Here is an 18,026-nt window from a genome sequence, read left to right as displayed (position 1 = left end):
CTTCTTCCTACCACACACATCTTATCCATTCATTTTCCACACAATGCGCTGCCACACACATCTTATCCATTCATTTTCCACACAATGCACTACCACACAACTTCTTCCTACCACACACATCTTATCCATTCATTTTCCACACAATGCACTACTAGAATGCAAGAGCAATAATCAATCCTATGCAATGGGAGCTGAAACTCCAAGAGGATGGAAAAAATAAAGGTGTTTCCCTAGCAGCGATGCCAAAAATGTTATGGACTACCTCACCTCCAAGAGGGAACTCTACACATTCACCTAAAGGATGAGCAATAGATCACAACTGTCGTAGGGTACTTACCAATGCTTCGAACTTGAGTCCCTTGAGGCCTCCAAGCTCACTTGTTAAGCTCCAACCTCCAAGCTGTCAATGTAGAGTTGCTCACACCGTCGCATCAGGTAATCACTCTCTCTCACTCTCTCACACAAGCATGAAAATGGCACAATGCTAGAATGCTCTCACTTCTTCAATCTCTCTCAAGACACAAGGGAGAGCTCTCTATAGCACAAAGGGGATTGTGTCTTTTCATTATGAGAAAATGCCTTATATACATTTGGCCCTTATTCACACTTGGGCGCCCAAAACTCATTTACTAGGCCTTGGGTGGCCAATATCTCATAATGCACAACTTTTATAGTGCCGTTTCATGACACTTATTAATGTCCTCAATTGAGGATCATGTTTGTTAATCCAAAATAGGATTAACACATGTAGCCTATTTGTTGGTAGTGTGCCTGGTTACAACTTTCACAGCCTTTTGTCTAGAAGTTGTAGCGTATGACTTGGTAGGTGGATATATCCTCCAAAACTGTTCACTAAGGCCAAAACAAAAAGGTTGCTATATCTAACACAACGATTCCGACAATAGTGAAGTGAAAAGCTGCAACCTATTGATACAATTTGATTCTTTGGATCATCTACCTTTTGAAAGCTTCTAGAATCTACTTCATGTAGTTCCACTGGTAGACCTACCCATGGCGGCTACCCCAATGATGCTCGGAAGTTTGTGAACCCAGCCTAAGGGTAGTTACACTCCAATGGGGATGGCAAGTAGAGATCCAATGGGAATTGAACACACCACCTAGACAAAACCCACCCTAGTAGTTGGGATGGCAAGTAGAGATCCAATGGGAATTGAACACACCACCTAGACAAAACCAAGGGCCTTCTATGTTTTGAGGTCCCCGGCGGCGGCTTTCGCTTTCTTGTGTGCAGGCATGCTTCTAGGCATATCTGGGTCCAAAACTTTTGGTGCTGTCCATGGGTGCTTCTATGCATGCCCCATCTTACCTTTGAAAGTGGTCGCATCTAGCCCTTTGAAGATGGAGGCGCAGCAGAGACCCATGAAGCTTCTGTTCGTGGAGATGGGCGTTGGATACGATCAGCATGGGTGAGGTTTTACGCTTGGTGGGCAGTAGCTTTTGTAAAATTGTGAAATCTGATTATACGCGTGCGTGCGTGCGTGTAGGCAGGACATCACTGCAGCAGCCGTCCGCGCTTGCAAAAATGCCATCAGCTCAAACTCCATACCAGCATTCCGAACAGGTTGCTCTGCTAAAAATAAAATTCCTATGTCTTGAAAAAAAAAAAGATTCTCAATTTTAGTGCTGTGCAGACATTTTCTCTGCACAATTTCTGATCTGGCTTTTAGTTTTTGTTATTTAAATGTTCTTTATCTTGGACATATTTTGGTCTTTGAAGGCATTTAATTTTTAAATTTCTATAGACCAATTGCATTTAAAGGTGCTTTCACAAAAGAATGTTTTTCCCCATTTCTAAATGGTGCTCTAAGAAGCTTAGATGTGGCTTATCCATGACGAAGTTAGTAGGTATGAGGTGTTAAGCATTGATGCTAGTTTTATACATTAAATCCAAGGATTCCTCAATACTTAAATGTGCGGATTTATCCAGGAGCAATTCCAGGAGTCAGTTGGCAGGAGATGAAGCTAAAGTTAAAACTTGGTGTGCCAAAAGCCACTCAAGACAGCCTTGATATCGAGAAAGTGAAAGCAGTTTTCCCCTAGTAAGTACCACCACATATGTTTAATAGAGTCCAATATTGCAGATCAGTCTATTCTGTACCTTATCATTTCAAAACAACAAAGCTTAGCAAAAGGGAGAACACAGCTGGTGGATGGGTGGATGGATTGTTTTGGAGGGCTAGAGGGAGAAAGGGAGAGCATTAACATCTTTTGATGCTGAGTGCGACCTCTGAGGCCCAAACCAAAAGTACAAAAGTGTATGCAAGATCTGAGAAGCATTTTCCCACAAATTAACCCTTTGTACAAATCATTTCTTTGCTGAGAGAGGACAACCCATTCTTTGATAGAGCTAGTATTAAGATATGCCATGCGTACAAAGTCCCTTAGATGTGAAATGAGAGCTTTGCATGAGGAATACAAGTCATGAAGAACTTGTGTGGTGTGCCTTGTTGGGGTGGGAGAGACATAGTAACACACCTTTTATTTCTACTATCAGCCATGGACTTCGAGTTCTGGTAGTGATATGCTGGGTGGAAGGGTTACATAGGAGTGGTTCACCATCCATTGTGCTTATGAGGCACTTCCTCTCCATGAAGATGACGCCAGTAGTTTCAAATTCCTCAGTTCCAACGTGTCAGTGTAGCAGTCAAAAAATCAAGCTATCAGATCTACCTCACGTCAGGATAGTTTTGCAGTTTAATTGTAAAGTTATTTCTAGCTTTCTACGTTGTGTGCCATATATCTCGAAGAACCGTCCTAGCTTCATTGAGGACTTGCCTGAACTCCCCCATGGGAAATGTTAGTTACGGTATGTTTTGAACACGTGTACGAGTATTGAAAGTATGCATCAAGATATGATACATTAAGTACATTCAAGTTTTTCTATTTAAAAAACATATAATTAAATAATAGGAAACATTTAACGACTTATCATTCATGACTCACAATTATCATGAACATGCTATCTTAAAAAAATTTGGGAGAATAAGCAATGGGGAAACTTGGGAGAAGCAAGGGCATGTTGTAGCATCCGAGGAAGGTCAATCGTCGCAATGCAATCCCAAGAAGTACTTCAGAGGCAAGCGGAGATCTTCCCCGCTTACCGAGGAACGGTTGGCAAAGGCATGAAAGGACAACCTATGCTTCGAGTGCAATCAGCCTAGCCATCACTACAGGGATTGTCCGAAGAAGAAGTCTTAGGGGGGCAAGACTTGGTACAGGTTATGGAATTACAAGGTAACTCTTTAATCTTTTCTATCATTTGGATAGTAGTAGTTATGAGGGGTGTCAGATTAGTAAGGCTGCCTATGGCCGGCAACTCACTCCGAGCCGAGGGATCCGTAGGCGGCCATTAGGTGCAGATTCTGTTTGACAATGGCCCTACTCACAATTTTGTCTCTTCATGTTTTGTAATTCACCTGGTCGGGTGTGAGTACTACCTGGCATTGTCTCGTAAATAATTAACACTTAAATACTTAATGAAATGAAAACAACACAAGACAAAGACAATGCTGAAAATGTAAATCGACCCCCCCCCCAAATACCAAGTATATTGTTGGAGTATTTTATTTTATACAATGTTCCTTGGGCTTTTAAGCCATATTTTCCATAAACAAGAAATTTGAAAACATATACCAAACAATATATTCCGTGATGATTCTGTCGATGTAGAACTTTCCTAGCAACTCCTCACCTCTCACTGGAGTGAAGCAATCGCGAAATGGGTGTTTTGGGTCCACGCGACGACTCGCATCTCTAGTGTGCTTGTACTAGCACTTGGATTGTAGCCTCACGGTGATGGAAATGTTGAGATGAAGAATTAGCACTGAAGGTCTTTCTTGAGCACAAAACCTAGCAGGACCAGACTCGTAGATGAATTTTTGTCGCATAAACATCAATACTTTCCCTGCAAACTCCACCAAAGATAGATACTTTCCTCGCAAAGTTTTCTAATATGCAACGTTCCCATATTGTCAAAAGGAGCTCTCCAAAATAAGCTCGTCGTCGTGTGTAGCCTGTCAGATGTTGGGTGTCTAGGTAGCGTGCATCCGACAAGTGTCCAACTACAAGTGCCAGCCATCCAGCAAACATAACAAGTGGCACTCCATGTTGGTGAATCATTGATGGAAGTACCTACCACCAACCTCTTTATCCGCTACGTGCGCTCTGTGGCAGCCATCCAGCAAACATAACAAGTGGCACTCCATGTTGGTGAATCATTGATGGAAGTACCTACCTACCACCAACCTCTTTATCCGCTACGTGCGCTCTGTGGCAGTTACTAGGTCTATCACTTACCTTGGAGGACCGCCACTTGCACACCATCAACAAGGGTGGTGTGCCCCTAATATTGGCATTTAGTGGTAGGTTGCATTGGAAAAGAACACACCTCATTCAGTGGCGGCCACTTTATGGTCCAAATGGTGCACCTACTCACCATGGTTGGACCACTTATATAAATGAGCAATCTTGGGATTGGCGAGATCAACCGGTTTTAGTGAAGGAATGCAATTGTTCTTATTCTTCTTCATTGTCTACATACTGTGTATGTCTCTTCTCTTCAAGTGTTCTATTGAAGTGTCATTTTGCCAATTGTTGGTTGTCACGTCTCTTGGATGCACGTCAAGCATAGTGTCTTGTCAGAGTTGTGTGCATGCATACTGAAGTGGGGCAATGTAGTCGCACATCTCCCTGGTCAAGTAGCAACTCCCAAGGCATACTGCCACGAAGTGAATTTGTGACACAGTTCGGTGTCACAAACCCTAATGTGCCGGGCAGCAAGGTCTACTATAGGTACGCTAAAATTCGATGATCCTGATGGGGACTTTCAACAATTAGGAGTTCCTTGTGAGTTCTAGAGTCTAGTGTTGCATGCCCAACATGTGCTCTCGTGTCGAGTCATCAAGTCCACTGAAAAGCCCCTTGTGAATTCGTTGTTACAGTTGTAGGAAACCTAATTTCAATTTTGTCCCTCCCTATAGCCCTCCTCCACCCTTACCCCTACCTTCACTCATGGCCAATGCAAATCTAGACGGAAGAACTCTTGGCGATTGTGTAGGGACATGTGAATGCCAAGCTGCCACGACGATCATGTGCAATGCTTCTTGGCCATGTCCAGAAGGAGAGGTTTGGATAGGGAAGACACATGTGGTACTCTTCCCTTCCACCTTGGAAGGATCGGCTGACAAATGGTTCAGTCAGTTTCGAGTGAACCACTTTGCCATGTGGACAATCTTGTGTAACACACCTTTCGTCCAACAAATCATTAGGAGCGGGTGTTGCAGGAATTGCGTCTCGGTGAAATAGTCTCTAAGCTCATGATAGAGGCGATTTGTCTTGGTGGCCTGCTTGCCTACCCATCCAATATACTTCATGGTGTGTTGTTGGGTGAATGAGGCTTTCGCGGGAGTTCCAAGATTGCACAGTGCCTTGTGGAAAGATTTCTTGAACCTTGTAAGGTCCTACCCATGCAGGGACTAGCTTCTTTGCTTGTTTAAGGTACCGAGCCTGGAAAAGGAGCACCAAGTCACCTTGAGAAGAGCGCGGCTAGCGACGTAAATGTTGATCGTGACATGCCTTGCTTTTGTGCTACTTTGCTTCAAGGGCCAGGTTGGCAAGGGCACGGGTTTCTTCCAAGATTGAGAGACGGTTGATGGAGGAGGAATGAGAAGCACCAAAGCAAGAGACAACGAGGGTGCCCACCCGGAAAGAATCATGGTTAAATTTGAAAGGGGAGATGACATCAAGCCCAAAGGCCAACTCGAAGGGGCTGTATTGAGTAGTGTGGATTTATAAGCAGTGTGAAATGCCAGAGTGTGCCAAGAAGAGCATCCACCGATTTTGCTTGTCACAAGCCTTGCGGAGAAGGTGACAGAGCACTTTGTTAGTGCTCTTGGAAGACCTAAAGATGTGTGAAAGGCTGTTTTTTGTACATCTTAAGGCTTTATTCTCACTTGATGGTAGCTGCTTTTAAGATCAATGTGAATAAAGCATGATGAACCATCCAAGATATCATCAATCCTCGGTTAGGGAAATGGATTCTTGATAGTTGTCTTATTTAGTGCCTTGTAATCCACACACATATGAAATGAACCATCCTTTTCTGCATGAGAAGACCATGTGAGCAAATCGCGAAGAGCTTGGTCGCACTAAACTCTTCTCTAAGAGTTCACCAACTTATTTCATAATCTTCTCTTGTTGGTAAGCACTAACATGAAATGCGAGCCTATTAGGAGGCGAACTATCTGGCCCCAAATCATTGTGGTGATCCTCTGGCCAAGGAGGCATTTCATTTGGCAATGTATCTGCAAAGCAATCTCTTTACTCACTTAGAAAATTCAGCGTATCATGAGTGAGAGAATGCACATTGCTATGTTCTAGATCATCACGCATAAAAACCAAGTACAAAGAAACACTCTTTTTCATTGCGTTATTGATTTGTACATGAGATACAATGGGTTTAGTATCACCTGATATGCTTGCATCTATAAGATGCTCTCAGCCTTTGTGCATAAAAGAAAGCTTGTTTGTCTTATAGTTCTTGCAAAGCTCAAGGTGAGCATGCCACGATTTGCCAAGCAATACTTCACATCCATTGAAAGGTGCAATAAGAAAGTTCTTGTCACAAAATTCCTCACAGCTTCTGTTTTCTACTATTCATGTGTGGGATATGGAGCGTGGCATGACATACATGTATGGTTGGTGGAGCTTGACATGGTGTGTTTGTATGGCATATGGAGTCTGACATGATAGTACACGTGTGGCTTGTGGAGCCTGACATGGTGTACATGTATGGCTCATGGAGCCTGACATGATGTGATTCCTTGGGACTAGCTATCCTGGAGATTTTTTGTATTTATGTTCTGAGAAGGTTATGGAAGGATCATGAGCCCTGATCAGATGGGTGTTTCTTCCAGTCTAGCTGCACTCATGTGTGTGTAAAACCGGTCTATGGACACATAAAGCGGTAATTCATTCACAAATAACCTGGACTTACTCAGACACACAATCACAGAATCCTCGCTATAAAACCGGTCTATGGACACATTGGCCCCGAAGTCCGGCGCCCCTTGCGGTATTTCTTTATTGTTAAAAAGTTGGAAAATACAAAGCACGAGTGCAACAGAGCACTCTACTTGCACCAGCTGAGTTTTACAAATTCTGGGAGAAATTTGCCAGCATAACTGCACTAAAACTGTTCCATAACATCTCAGAATGAGTCCCAATTGACAGGCTCACTTCCATAGGCATCAGACTACCCAATGGAGTCCAAAACATCACAATTCAGCTTGCTGTAATTTTCTGCACAGACCTGTTTTCAGCTTTGTTTTCAGCCCAAATTAACCCTTGTACTGTCCTGGAGGACTTTAGCAAAGTCCTACTGCAGTTTGGCATCAACTGGGCAACATAACAGCCCAAAAACAGCACCTAAACAGTGCTGAAACAGCGTTGTATTGAAGAGGTTATTACCCTCTTCCGTCCCTGCTTTGGTGTAGGAACTAACTACACCGGTTCCTGTTCAAGGAGGCAACTAGCCTCTGCATATAAGCATGAAATTCACACAACTGTACCTGATTTTATCTGATGAGAGCATTACCATAGTCTGCAAGAGAGAGAAAGAGAGAGAGAGGCTGTGGGGAGCAAGCTCAACCCTCAATACATGAGTTGTAGGGCAAGGGAGTGCACCACAATAGCTCTTAACCTGCAACAATCCACCATAATGGCTTCAAATGAGCCTCATTCAGCCCAAAATCCCACGCTTCCCTCTTCCCAAAGTGGAAAATGCACATAAATTTGACACTTGGCACATTTTTAAGCCTTTTCCACATGCAATCTTCCAAGCTAAAAATCTCCTGACTGGTTCACATTCTCACAACAGTCTTTTGCCAGCTTTTGGTCCCCTTGACATTCTGCACAAATTGACGCGAACACTTTTCAATTCTGACACTGCCCAAAATAGCAGTTCCCTAGATTTTAGGGATGATGTCATCTGCATTCCTTCTGGTCTCCTGAGCATCTTTGACCACTATGGTCACTTCAGAATTTGCTTAGAATTCAAGATACATTCACATTTCGGTGGCGGCCACTTACTAGTGTAAACCGGCCTATGCCCTCATTCAGTGGCCATGTCCTGGACACTGTCATTCATCTTTCAGTGCAGTTCTCAGGCTTAGCCAACCATTGGTCCAAAGTCCCACTGGCTGATCCATTCTGACATTGCAATGGCCCAAGCCCTTCCAAGAGATCCCGAGGGAAAAACAATAGCAACCAAAGAGAAAGAAAAGAAAAATATATATATTTATAAAGAAATGTAAATAAGGAAAACAACTGCAAAAAGTTTCACCTCCTGGTGACATCGGCAATGGAACCATAAAACCGGTCTATGGACACATAAAGCGGTAATTCATTCACAAATAACCTGGACTTACTCAGACACACAATCACAGAATCCTTGCTATAAAACCGGTCTATGGACACATTGGCCCCGAAGTCTGGCGCCCCTTGCGGTATTTCTTTATTGTTAAAAAGTTGGAAAATACAAAGCACGAGTGCAACAGAGCACTCTACTTGCACCAGCTGAGTTTTACAAATTCTGGGAGAAATTTGCCAGCATAACTGCACTAAAACTGTTCCATAACATCTCAGAATGAGTCCCAATTGATAGGCTCACTTCCATAGGCATCAGACTACCCAATGGAGTCCAAAACATCACAATTCAGCTTGCTGTAATTTTCTGCACAGACCTGTTTTCAGCTCTGTTTTCAGCCCAAATTAACCCTTGTACTGTCCTGGAGGACTTTAGCAAAGTCCTACTGCATTTTGGCATCAACCGGGCAACATAACAGTCCAAAAACAGCACCTAAACAGTGCTGAAACAGCGTTGTATTGAAGAGGTTATTATCCTCTTCCGTCCTTGCTTTGGTGTAGGAACTAACTACACCGGTTCCTGTTCAAGGAGGCAACTAGCCTCTGCATATAAGCATGAAATTCACACAACTGTACCTGATTTTATCTGATGAGAGCATTACCATAGTCTGCAAGAGAGAGAAAGAGAGAGAGAGGCTGTGGGGAGCAAGCTCAACCCTCAATACATGAGTTGTAGGGCACGGGAGTGCACCACAATAGCTCTTCACCTGCAACAATCCACCATAATGGCTGCAAATGAGCCTCATTCAGCCCAAAATCCCACGCTTCCCTCTTCCCAGAGTGGAAAATGCACATAAATGTGACACTTGGCACATTTTTAAGCCTTTTCCACATGCAATCTTCCAAGCTAAAAATCTCCTGACTGGTTCACATTCTCACAACAGTCTTTTGCCAGCTTTTGGTCCCCTTGACATTCTGCACAAACTGACGCGAACACTTTTCAATTCTGACACTGCCCAAAACAGCAATTTCCTAGATTTTAGGGATGATGTCATCTGCATTCCTTCTGGTCTCCTGACCATCTTTGACCACTATGGTCACTTCAGAATTTGCTTAGAATTCAAGATACATTCACATTTCGGTGGTAGCCACTTACTAGTGTAAACCGGCCTATGCCCTCATTCAGTGGCCATGTCCTGGACACTGTCATTCATCTTTCAGTGCAGTTCTCAGGCTTAGCCAACCACTGGTCCAAAGTCCCACTGGCTGACCCATTCTGACATTGCAATGGCCCAAGCCGAAGCTTCCAAGAGATCCCGAGGGAAAAACAACAGCAACCAAAGAGAAAGAAAAGAAAAATATATATATTTATAAAGAAATGTAAATAAGGAAAACAACTGCAAAAAGTTTCACCTCCTGGTGACAGTGTGCATGACTTTGATTTTATATTTGGATGACTTGTTTTGTTTGCCTGGACAATGCTTGAGATTACTGCCTGCGTTGTCCATGGGCTGGGGACACCTCGGCACCCTGTGGACATGTATGCGCACACCTGTTTGGGATTGATAGGTGGTCTACATGTGTTTTGCAGGTGGTAAGTGTCCCAAAAAACCCAATTTACAGCTTTATGATTTCACATACTAATAATTATGTGTGTAGGTTCACACACACTTTTAAGTGACCGGACAACTTATAAGTTGTACACGCTAGACATGACTTATTTAATACACGTGTTGGCCAAAAGATGGGCTCTGGGGGACAAGATTTGGGCCATCTGCATGTAGGCGCCCCGATCTGGACAAGATTTGGGCCATCTGCATGTAGGCGCCCCGATCTGGACCTAAAAAGCACATGTTTCAACTATTATTGGCGGAGGAGCTCTATTGTTGGGAAAAACTCCAGTTTTGCTCATGCGCATGCTTTCGGGGTGCATGAGAGTACTGGTCGACCAGTTTTACAGATTGCTACAGCCACCGACCGTGACAGAAACCCACCAGGTGTATGGGAGATGCTGGCCGAATTCTTCTAGACGCTGTCCTACTGCTGGCCGACTGTTTTACAGCCCTGAAAAGTGGCTGGCCAGGTCATTAGACAGGGGAGAAGAGCTGGTCGATTCATCTGGGATAAATTCACTGCTGTTCGAAGACCGTATGGCTTGTGTTCTGCTGCTGGTCGACTTCCCCTATGGCTTCTGAGAGCTGGTCAATTGCTGTAGACAGCCCTTCAAGGCTGGTCGACTTACTCTGTAAGCCAGACAGGTGGAAGATGAAGATGCAGAGTTGTCCTGGGCTGATGTGGGAGTGCTATGGGCTGTCCATAGTTGTCGTGCATGTGCTTGATGCTGGGAATGCTCTCTTGTGCTGAGGATCGTCATCAAATTTAGCATATGTTTTGTTTTGCTTTCGTACTGTACTGGAAGAGATAGGTGCTTGCCAGTGGAGAATCCCTGATCACCTGTGAAGTTTGTATTTGGAAGCAGACTCCTTTTTGGTAATGTAACCATCAAGGGGGAGGGGTCGGCCCATCTTTTGGCCCCTAGTGTGGTGTATTGTGCAGAGTTGTCATCTTTCCTTTATCTGGCTGCTTATGTGTTTATTCAGTTTTCATGATTGATAAGATTTCCGTGTTACAGTTGCCCTTCCATTACATTGGTATCAGAGCTTGGCTTTCTATAAAGCTTGTGCCTTATTATTTATATGATACTGGATATGGCTGTAAGGAGTCATTATCCATCAGAGAAGGTTGGGATTTTGAGGTAGCCCTCGTCTTACTGTTGCGCCTCGAAAGAGGTTACTTTTGGTTTAAGCAGCAATGAGCGTGTGGAAAGACTTCGTGGCTCTCCTTTATGTGTAGGGGCACTGTTGCACCCTTGCAGTCTATTCAGTATCATACTTGGGAAGTTGGTAGAGAGTGATTCCGGGGCCCGTAATTTCTTTTCTTTCTAAAAATCTGGCAGATACATTATGGCCAGCCAGTCAGATCATTATGTGGAGGACTCTATCACCCGTATTCATCGCATGCGGGAAGAGGATAGAGACAAGGACCATGTTGGGGCTTTGGCAGATAACGATCCACTGTTGTTTGCTAGGGCTGAGGGTTAGCAGGACCTTGATGCTTTGATGAATGAGCTTAAAGAGCTCCGTGCTTTGCAAAGGGACTCGGATGTACACAGAGGGTTATTGAATCAAAGTCTCAATTTAAGGTTGATGTGGTCACTTTTGATGCAATTGTCCAACAAATGGGAATTGACAAACCTCAAAGAGTTGGCTGTTGCTTATTTGAAAAGCCATGGTGATGTTGTTTCCGATGATGAGGGCAAGTGGGTCTTCACACAGCAACCTCGCAGGTTATCCCATGAAGGGAATTCTGATGATGTTGTGAGAGGGCATGCAGCCCGAGCAAGTGATGTAAGTGGATATGCAGCCCGGACAGATGTTATGAGGGGGCATGCAACCCATGCAATTGAGGTGAGAGGGCATGCAGCCCGAGGAGATGATGTACATCGACATGTAGCTCGAGCGGATGATGAGGGGTTTTCAGCCCATATGAGAGATGCAGAAGATCTTCATGCATTGTCGGCGATATCTCCACCTTCTAGGTATGTTCATGCTCCTAGAGTTCCATCCAGAGTGGAGGGTGTTGCACGGGAAATCAGCCCTAGACTTGGGCACCATCGCCATCATAGACATAATGAAGAGGATGAAATTTTAGAGCGTCGTGATGCTCGTCACAGCAACAAGTTAGGGGACAAGGACATCAAATTCGAGAGCTATAATGGAAAGCTGGATACCACCAAGGCGCTTGCTTTCATAAGGCAATTCGAAATAGCCTTTTGCACCAAGGACTTCATTGAGAAATCTATGCTCAGGCATGTGGGCATGCATCTTAAAGAGACTGCAAATGATTGGTGGATGGCACAGCTCTTGGATAGGACGACAACTCGTACATGGAGTGCTTTCAAAGAGCAATTCTATGATCAGTTCCTTTCTCCTCACTTCAAAAAGGATGTATGAAAGGAATGGGATTTGCTAACTCAGGATAATGGCGAGTCCGTTTCCTCTTATGTCTCAAAGTTTTGGCAGATTCTTCTCAAGGTTACACCTTTCATGACGATTAGTGAGGACGAGAAGAAAAGAAAGTTTGAGTTAGGGCTTTATAGGATCATTCAGAAGAGCCTTGCATTGTATCCCCACAACACTTTACAGGAGCTCATATATTCAGCTACTATTTTTGAGGAGCTACATGGCAAGGGAGCATCAAAAAGACAAGAATTCAGCTCATACAAGGGAAAATTCAGAGCTGGAAATGAGCAGAAAAAGGGTGGACAGCCACCTAAGTTTGTGCCCAATGAGTCCAAAGATGAAAAAGGGGCCTCGAAAAAGAAGCCGGGGGGTAAAAAGGATGATTCTAAGTTGTCTAGACACCACATTTTTGATTGCACGAGAGAGGGGAAGTGTTTCTTATGTGGGAGCAAGGATCACATGAAATCTCAATGCCCTCAGAATCCCAAAAGGAATAATGTGCAAAATACAAAACCTAGTGTGAATGTTATACCTGATGTTCAAGGTAATATGGCACATGAGCCAAAGAGCATAATTCTATGCATAGCTTGGGGCAAGTTAAAGGATCAAACAGCTTTATTCTTTTGATAATGCATCCACAGATAACTTGATATCCATTCAGATGGCCATTGCTCTTGGGCTAAAGGTCGAGGAATTGGGCATGGACTTTCATGTAGATGCCTTTGAGGCAAGGAAGTCAAGGTCACTCCCATAATTGGGAAGCTTCGTAGACAGATTTAGGGATATTTGGATCATGAAGACTTCCTCGTAGCACCACTTACGGGATGTGATGTGATACTTGGGATGCCATGGGATTATTGTTTGGATCCCAAGATTTTACACAAAGAGAAGAAAGTTATGTTTACTCATAGGGGTAGGGAAGTTTGTATTGATGCGGGTACTACTGGGAGTACCATGTAAAAATACGTAGCGGAGATGATAACAAAATCTGAGATCACAAGAGCAAGTAGAGTGCAGAAAATAGACAACACAAGAGAAGGAGAGAGATAGGCGTGTAACTCTCAAGATCCTGCAATGAAAACAAGATACAATAGGTGGGGGGCCATGGGGCCATTTTATATAGCCCCATGAGTGCAGTCGGCCAGTAGAAGGACAGCCGAGAGGACATAAAATGCCCACGACCAGTGAAAACCATCAGTCGGCTAGCATCTCAGGGTCGGCCCTCACATGTGTGGAGTCGGCAAGCAGCAGAGAGCAAATGGGACTGCGTGTGACCAGTCAGCCAGCATCTGATACAGCCGACAGGTCCTACACTGCCTCCCACACTCTGGAAAAATAGGGAAAAAATACGAGGAGTGAGGAAAAATGATAAAACACCTACAAAGGGCGGGCACACCCACAAGAGAGGCCCTGGTGTCTGATAAAGACAGGAGATGACTTCTAACACTCCCTCTCAGCTCTTGGTTGTGAAATCAACCCTAGGGAGCTGGAGTGCCGCCTGAGCGTAGCCTGAGGTCGATACTTCGTGAAGAGGTCCGCCGCATTGTCCTCCGTCGAACAATAAAGTAGCAAGATGTCACCAGCCAAGATCTTCTCACGTACAAAGTGATATTGTATCTCTATGTGCTTGGTCCGGGCATGGAAGACCGGGTTCCGAGCAATAGCTATACAACTCTGGTTATCACACTGGATGACTGTTGGCTCCTTTTGTGGAAACCCAATCTCGCCTAGCAGCCTCCGCAGCCACACAACCTCGCAAGCAGCACCACAAGCAGCTCAGTACTCTGCCTCTGTCGAAGATAGGGCAATAGTTGGCTGCCTCTTACTACTCTAAGAAACTGCTCCTGAGCCGAGGGCAAAACTGTAACTTGAAGTGGATCTCCTCGTCTCTTGATCTCCTCCCCAATGTGAGTCACTCCAACCTTGGAGTCTGACTCCATCCCCTCCTGTGTAAAAGAGTCCTAGATCCTTCGTACTATGCAGATACCGCAAGATCCGCAATCCTGCGTCCCAATGAGACTTCAATGGCATCTGCATAAAAGAGCTCAACAGCCCCACGGAGAAGCTCAAGTCCAATCTGGTGTTCAGCAACCAGATCAATGAACCAACCAACTTCCGATACTGCGAGGCATCAACTGGCTCACAAGGATCATTAACAGTTAACTTTGTGTTTGGGTCCATCGGCGAAGTAATAGGCTTGCAGTTCTCCATCCCAAAGGCCTCAAGCAACTCATGAACATATCGCTGCCGAGAGAGAAAAAACCCCCTCTGGGTCTGCCAGATCTCCAATCCCAAAAAGAAGTGGAGTAAGCCTAGGTCGGTCATCTCAAAGTCTTTTGACAAGGTAGCCTTCGTCACGCCAACGTGCTCCACATGACCGCCGGTGAGAATGAGATCATCCACATAAAGATGATAATCGTAACCATGCCGCGTTCCTGAAAGAGATACAGGTTGGGAGCTCTGAAAACCAGTCCGAACAAAGAAGGAATTGTTGGAAATAAGTGCACACTAGGTGTACTATTTCTCTAGTCTAGTTTCAGTTGAGTCTTTGTGTCTTGAGTCTAGTGCCATGTGGCACCTCTACATTTATCCCATAAGTCAGTCTACTCAATCTTGTACTTCTCACCTATATATTGTAGGTGTCACATCAATGAAAGTATCAATCTTGTGTCTTGTCTACACTCATCTCAAGGTATGTCTAAGCTTTGTGTTTCCTTTTAGTCTTGCTCTCATTTCAGTTTCAGTTTTAGCTTTGTCTCTCCCATTTTTCACAACATGGTATCAGAGCAGTGCTACTATGCTGCATTTTTCTTTCCATTTTCTGAACTGCTTCATCACTGCCTCGCCACTGAAACCACTGTGTGTTTTTTATTCTTTCCGCTGACCAAAATAAAGGCACGTCTGCTGCCATCAGATCTTTTAGCGCCACTGCAGCCCACCTGTACCTCTCACAATGCTGCGTCGCTTTGCTGCAACGCTGCCCACCTAGCCACTGCCACCTTTGCTTGTTGTCTGTCATTGACTTGCTGCTGCAGCAGGTCACCCACCTCTTCGTGCCTACTGCTCACCTGCTCGCGCCCCGCTTACTCCTGTCCATCATCAATCTATTATCATTGTACGTGCTGCAACCATTGTCTCTTTCATTTGAGATTGTCACATCTCTCTCTCTCTCTCTCTCTCTCTCTCTTATCCATTCACCACAATGGATGTTTTTCACCCTCCATAGCTGGAGTCTCTCCTGGTTGACATGTCTTCTCAAAAGGCATTTTCCCCTTTGTTATTTCCCATTTCCTCTCCATCTTCACATGTGGGTTAGCTGTCCATTGGACCAGCCAGACCTGCAGCAGCAAATTTAAAGCAGCAATCAAGTGTATGTTGTGTTCTATTTTCAGTCTACTCTCTATCTCTTGAAAAATAAAATAAAAAATAAAATAAAAGGTAAAAAATAAAAATCTCAATACTTAATTTCATTGACTTCTCTATCTTGTACGGGATTAGACACTGCCCTTGCATTTCAGCAAGTGGTAAGACCTTCCCTTCATCTATCTGTCTCTCATGTACGGGATTAGACACTGCCAACTATGGTAAGACCTTCCCATCTCTCTCATATTTGTCTATGCTTTCATGCTATCTACCACCATTGATCACCAATGATGTAGATCATGGGGTAATATCATGTCTATTTGTCTACATGGACTTATCTTAGTCCCTATCCAAGAGGCACCCCTGCATTACCCACTCTAGCAGGAGGATTGACCTTGAGGAGGGATTATCTATCTAGGTCCATCTCTCTGTCTATCTACAATCAGTCAGTCTCTCTGTCTATGTGTCTATCCTGTGTGTCTATCTTGTCACATGTCTTTGACACTCTTATCTATCAGTCTATATGCCTCTCTTTTGTGGATTAGCTACCCACATTCTCTTGGCATTTTTTTGTCTATGTCCCCATTTATCTTCTATTTGTCAGTCTCTCTCATGTCTATCTGAAAGTCTCTCTCTCTGTGGGACCACTCTACTGGCTGATTGTCTCTCTCTCTGTCTGTCTATGATCCACTCTTGTTCCTACCCTTGTGGACCCATATGAGGATATCACTTGAGGAGGGGTGTCTCAGGATCTTTTGTCTCTCATGTCTTGTCTCTCAGTCTATTAGTCTTTATGTCTGTCTTCTAGTCTTGTCCATCTTGTCTTCTAGCTTGTCTCTCAATCCTTGTCTAGTCTCTCTGTCTTGGTTTTATCTTTTGTCATGTCATAGTCTTGTCTTTTTGTCTTCCTCCTAGTGTCCACTTAAGGAGGGTGTTGGAAATAAGTGCACACTAGGTGTACTATTTCTCTAGTCTAGTTTTAGTTGAGTCTTTGTGTCTTGAGTCTAGTGCCATGTGGCACCTCTACATTTATCCCATAAGTCAGTCTACTCAATCTTGTACTTCTCACCTATATATTGTAGGTGTCACATCAATGAAAGTATCAATCTTGTGTCTTGTCTACACTCATCTCAAGGTATGTCTAAGCTTTGTGTTTCCTTTTAGTCTTGCTCTCATTTCAGTTTCAGTTTTAGCTTTGTCTCTCCCATTTTTCACAACAGGAATGAATCTTCTGATTCCAAGCCCTGGGAGCCTGCTTAAGACCATAAAAGGCCTTACGTAACCTGTAAACCATCCCTTCTGATCCTAGAACAACAAAGCCTAGACAACATACACCTCCTCCTGCAGGTCACCATTAAGGAACGCAGATTTTACATCCATTTGATACACTGGCCACCTCTGAGAAGAAGCAAGGGCAAGAACGGTCCGAATCGTGGTCATCCGTGCTGTTGGTGCAAAGGTATCCTCGTAGTCGATGCCTGGCCGCTGAGCATAACCTTTAGCCACAAGTCTGGCTTTGTGTTTGTCCACCGACCCATCTGACGCATATTTGGTCTTAAAGACCCATTTGACACCAATGACTGACTGTTTCGATGGCCTCAGTACCAACTCCCATGTTTTGCTCTTCTCGATGGCATTAAGTTCCACGTGCATGGCTTTCCTCCAAGTATCCTGTGACAGGGCTTCCTTAACGGAAGTGGGCTCCTTGTCCCGCATAATACGAGACATCAAAGCATAGTTTACTTGAAGAAGCTCCGCTATATTGCTTTTGTCGCAGACTCTGCGCGATCTTCGAGGGCCATCCTTTGTGGTCCACTCGGAGGGTAACTCCGTGACACCCAACTCCCGAAGGGTGTCCAACAACCACCTGGGTACACGAACAGATCGTGGAGCCTTCTGCTGTTGCGGGGGCTCTACTCCAGCTGCGGGCTCAACCTCCTCTACTGACTGAGGTGGATCAACTGGAACAATGGTCTGGGAATCATCATCAGACTCTTTTGGATCCAGAAAGAAGTCACGGGACGGAGTCATGTGCCTGGAAGCACCACTGTCAAGAATCCATTCCCGGGTATCCTTTGTGGTGAAGCCAACTGCCTCCTCGCTCGAAGACGATGAAGCATTGGAGTCCATCATCTCTAAGTGCACAAATGTAGGAGTCTTTGCAGTTGAGGCTGAAGAATCAGCACTCTTCCCAGTCCGCTTGGGACACTTCCTCCAGTAGTGGCCTTTCTCACCACAATCATTACAGGATCGCTC

At 44.5% G+C, this 18,026-nt stretch overlaps 1 protein-coding gene across 1 annotated transcript in view; it reads left to right on the top strand.

The window, feature by feature from the left end:
- Positions 1-1,185: 1,185 nt before the first annotated feature.
- The window catches only part of LOC147623066 (50S ribosomal protein L34), a 44,700-nt gene continuing 27,859 nt past the window's right edge, over positions 1,186-18,026 (top strand). The window contains exons 1-3 of the mRNA XM_086821110.1: positions 1,186-1,427; positions 1,506-1,582; positions 1,949-2,060. Coding sequence (XP_086677236.1) covers positions 1,255-1,427; positions 1,506-1,582; positions 1,949-2,060 — 362 coding nt within the window. The 5' untranslated portion in view covers positions 1,186-1,254. The remainder of the gene's footprint in view (positions 1,428-1,505; positions 1,583-1,948; positions 2,061-18,026) is intronic.

The sequence above is a fragment of the Cibotium barometz genome, chromosome 27 (assembly GCF_041138505.1).
Source record: "Cibotium barometz isolate CiBa-2024 chromosome 27, ASM4113850v1, whole genome shotgun sequence".
Taxonomy (NCBI): Eukaryota; Viridiplantae; Streptophyta; class Polypodiopsida; order Cyatheales; family Cibotiaceae; genus Cibotium; species Cibotium barometz.
This window is presented reverse-complemented; position numbering and strand designations above follow the sequence as displayed.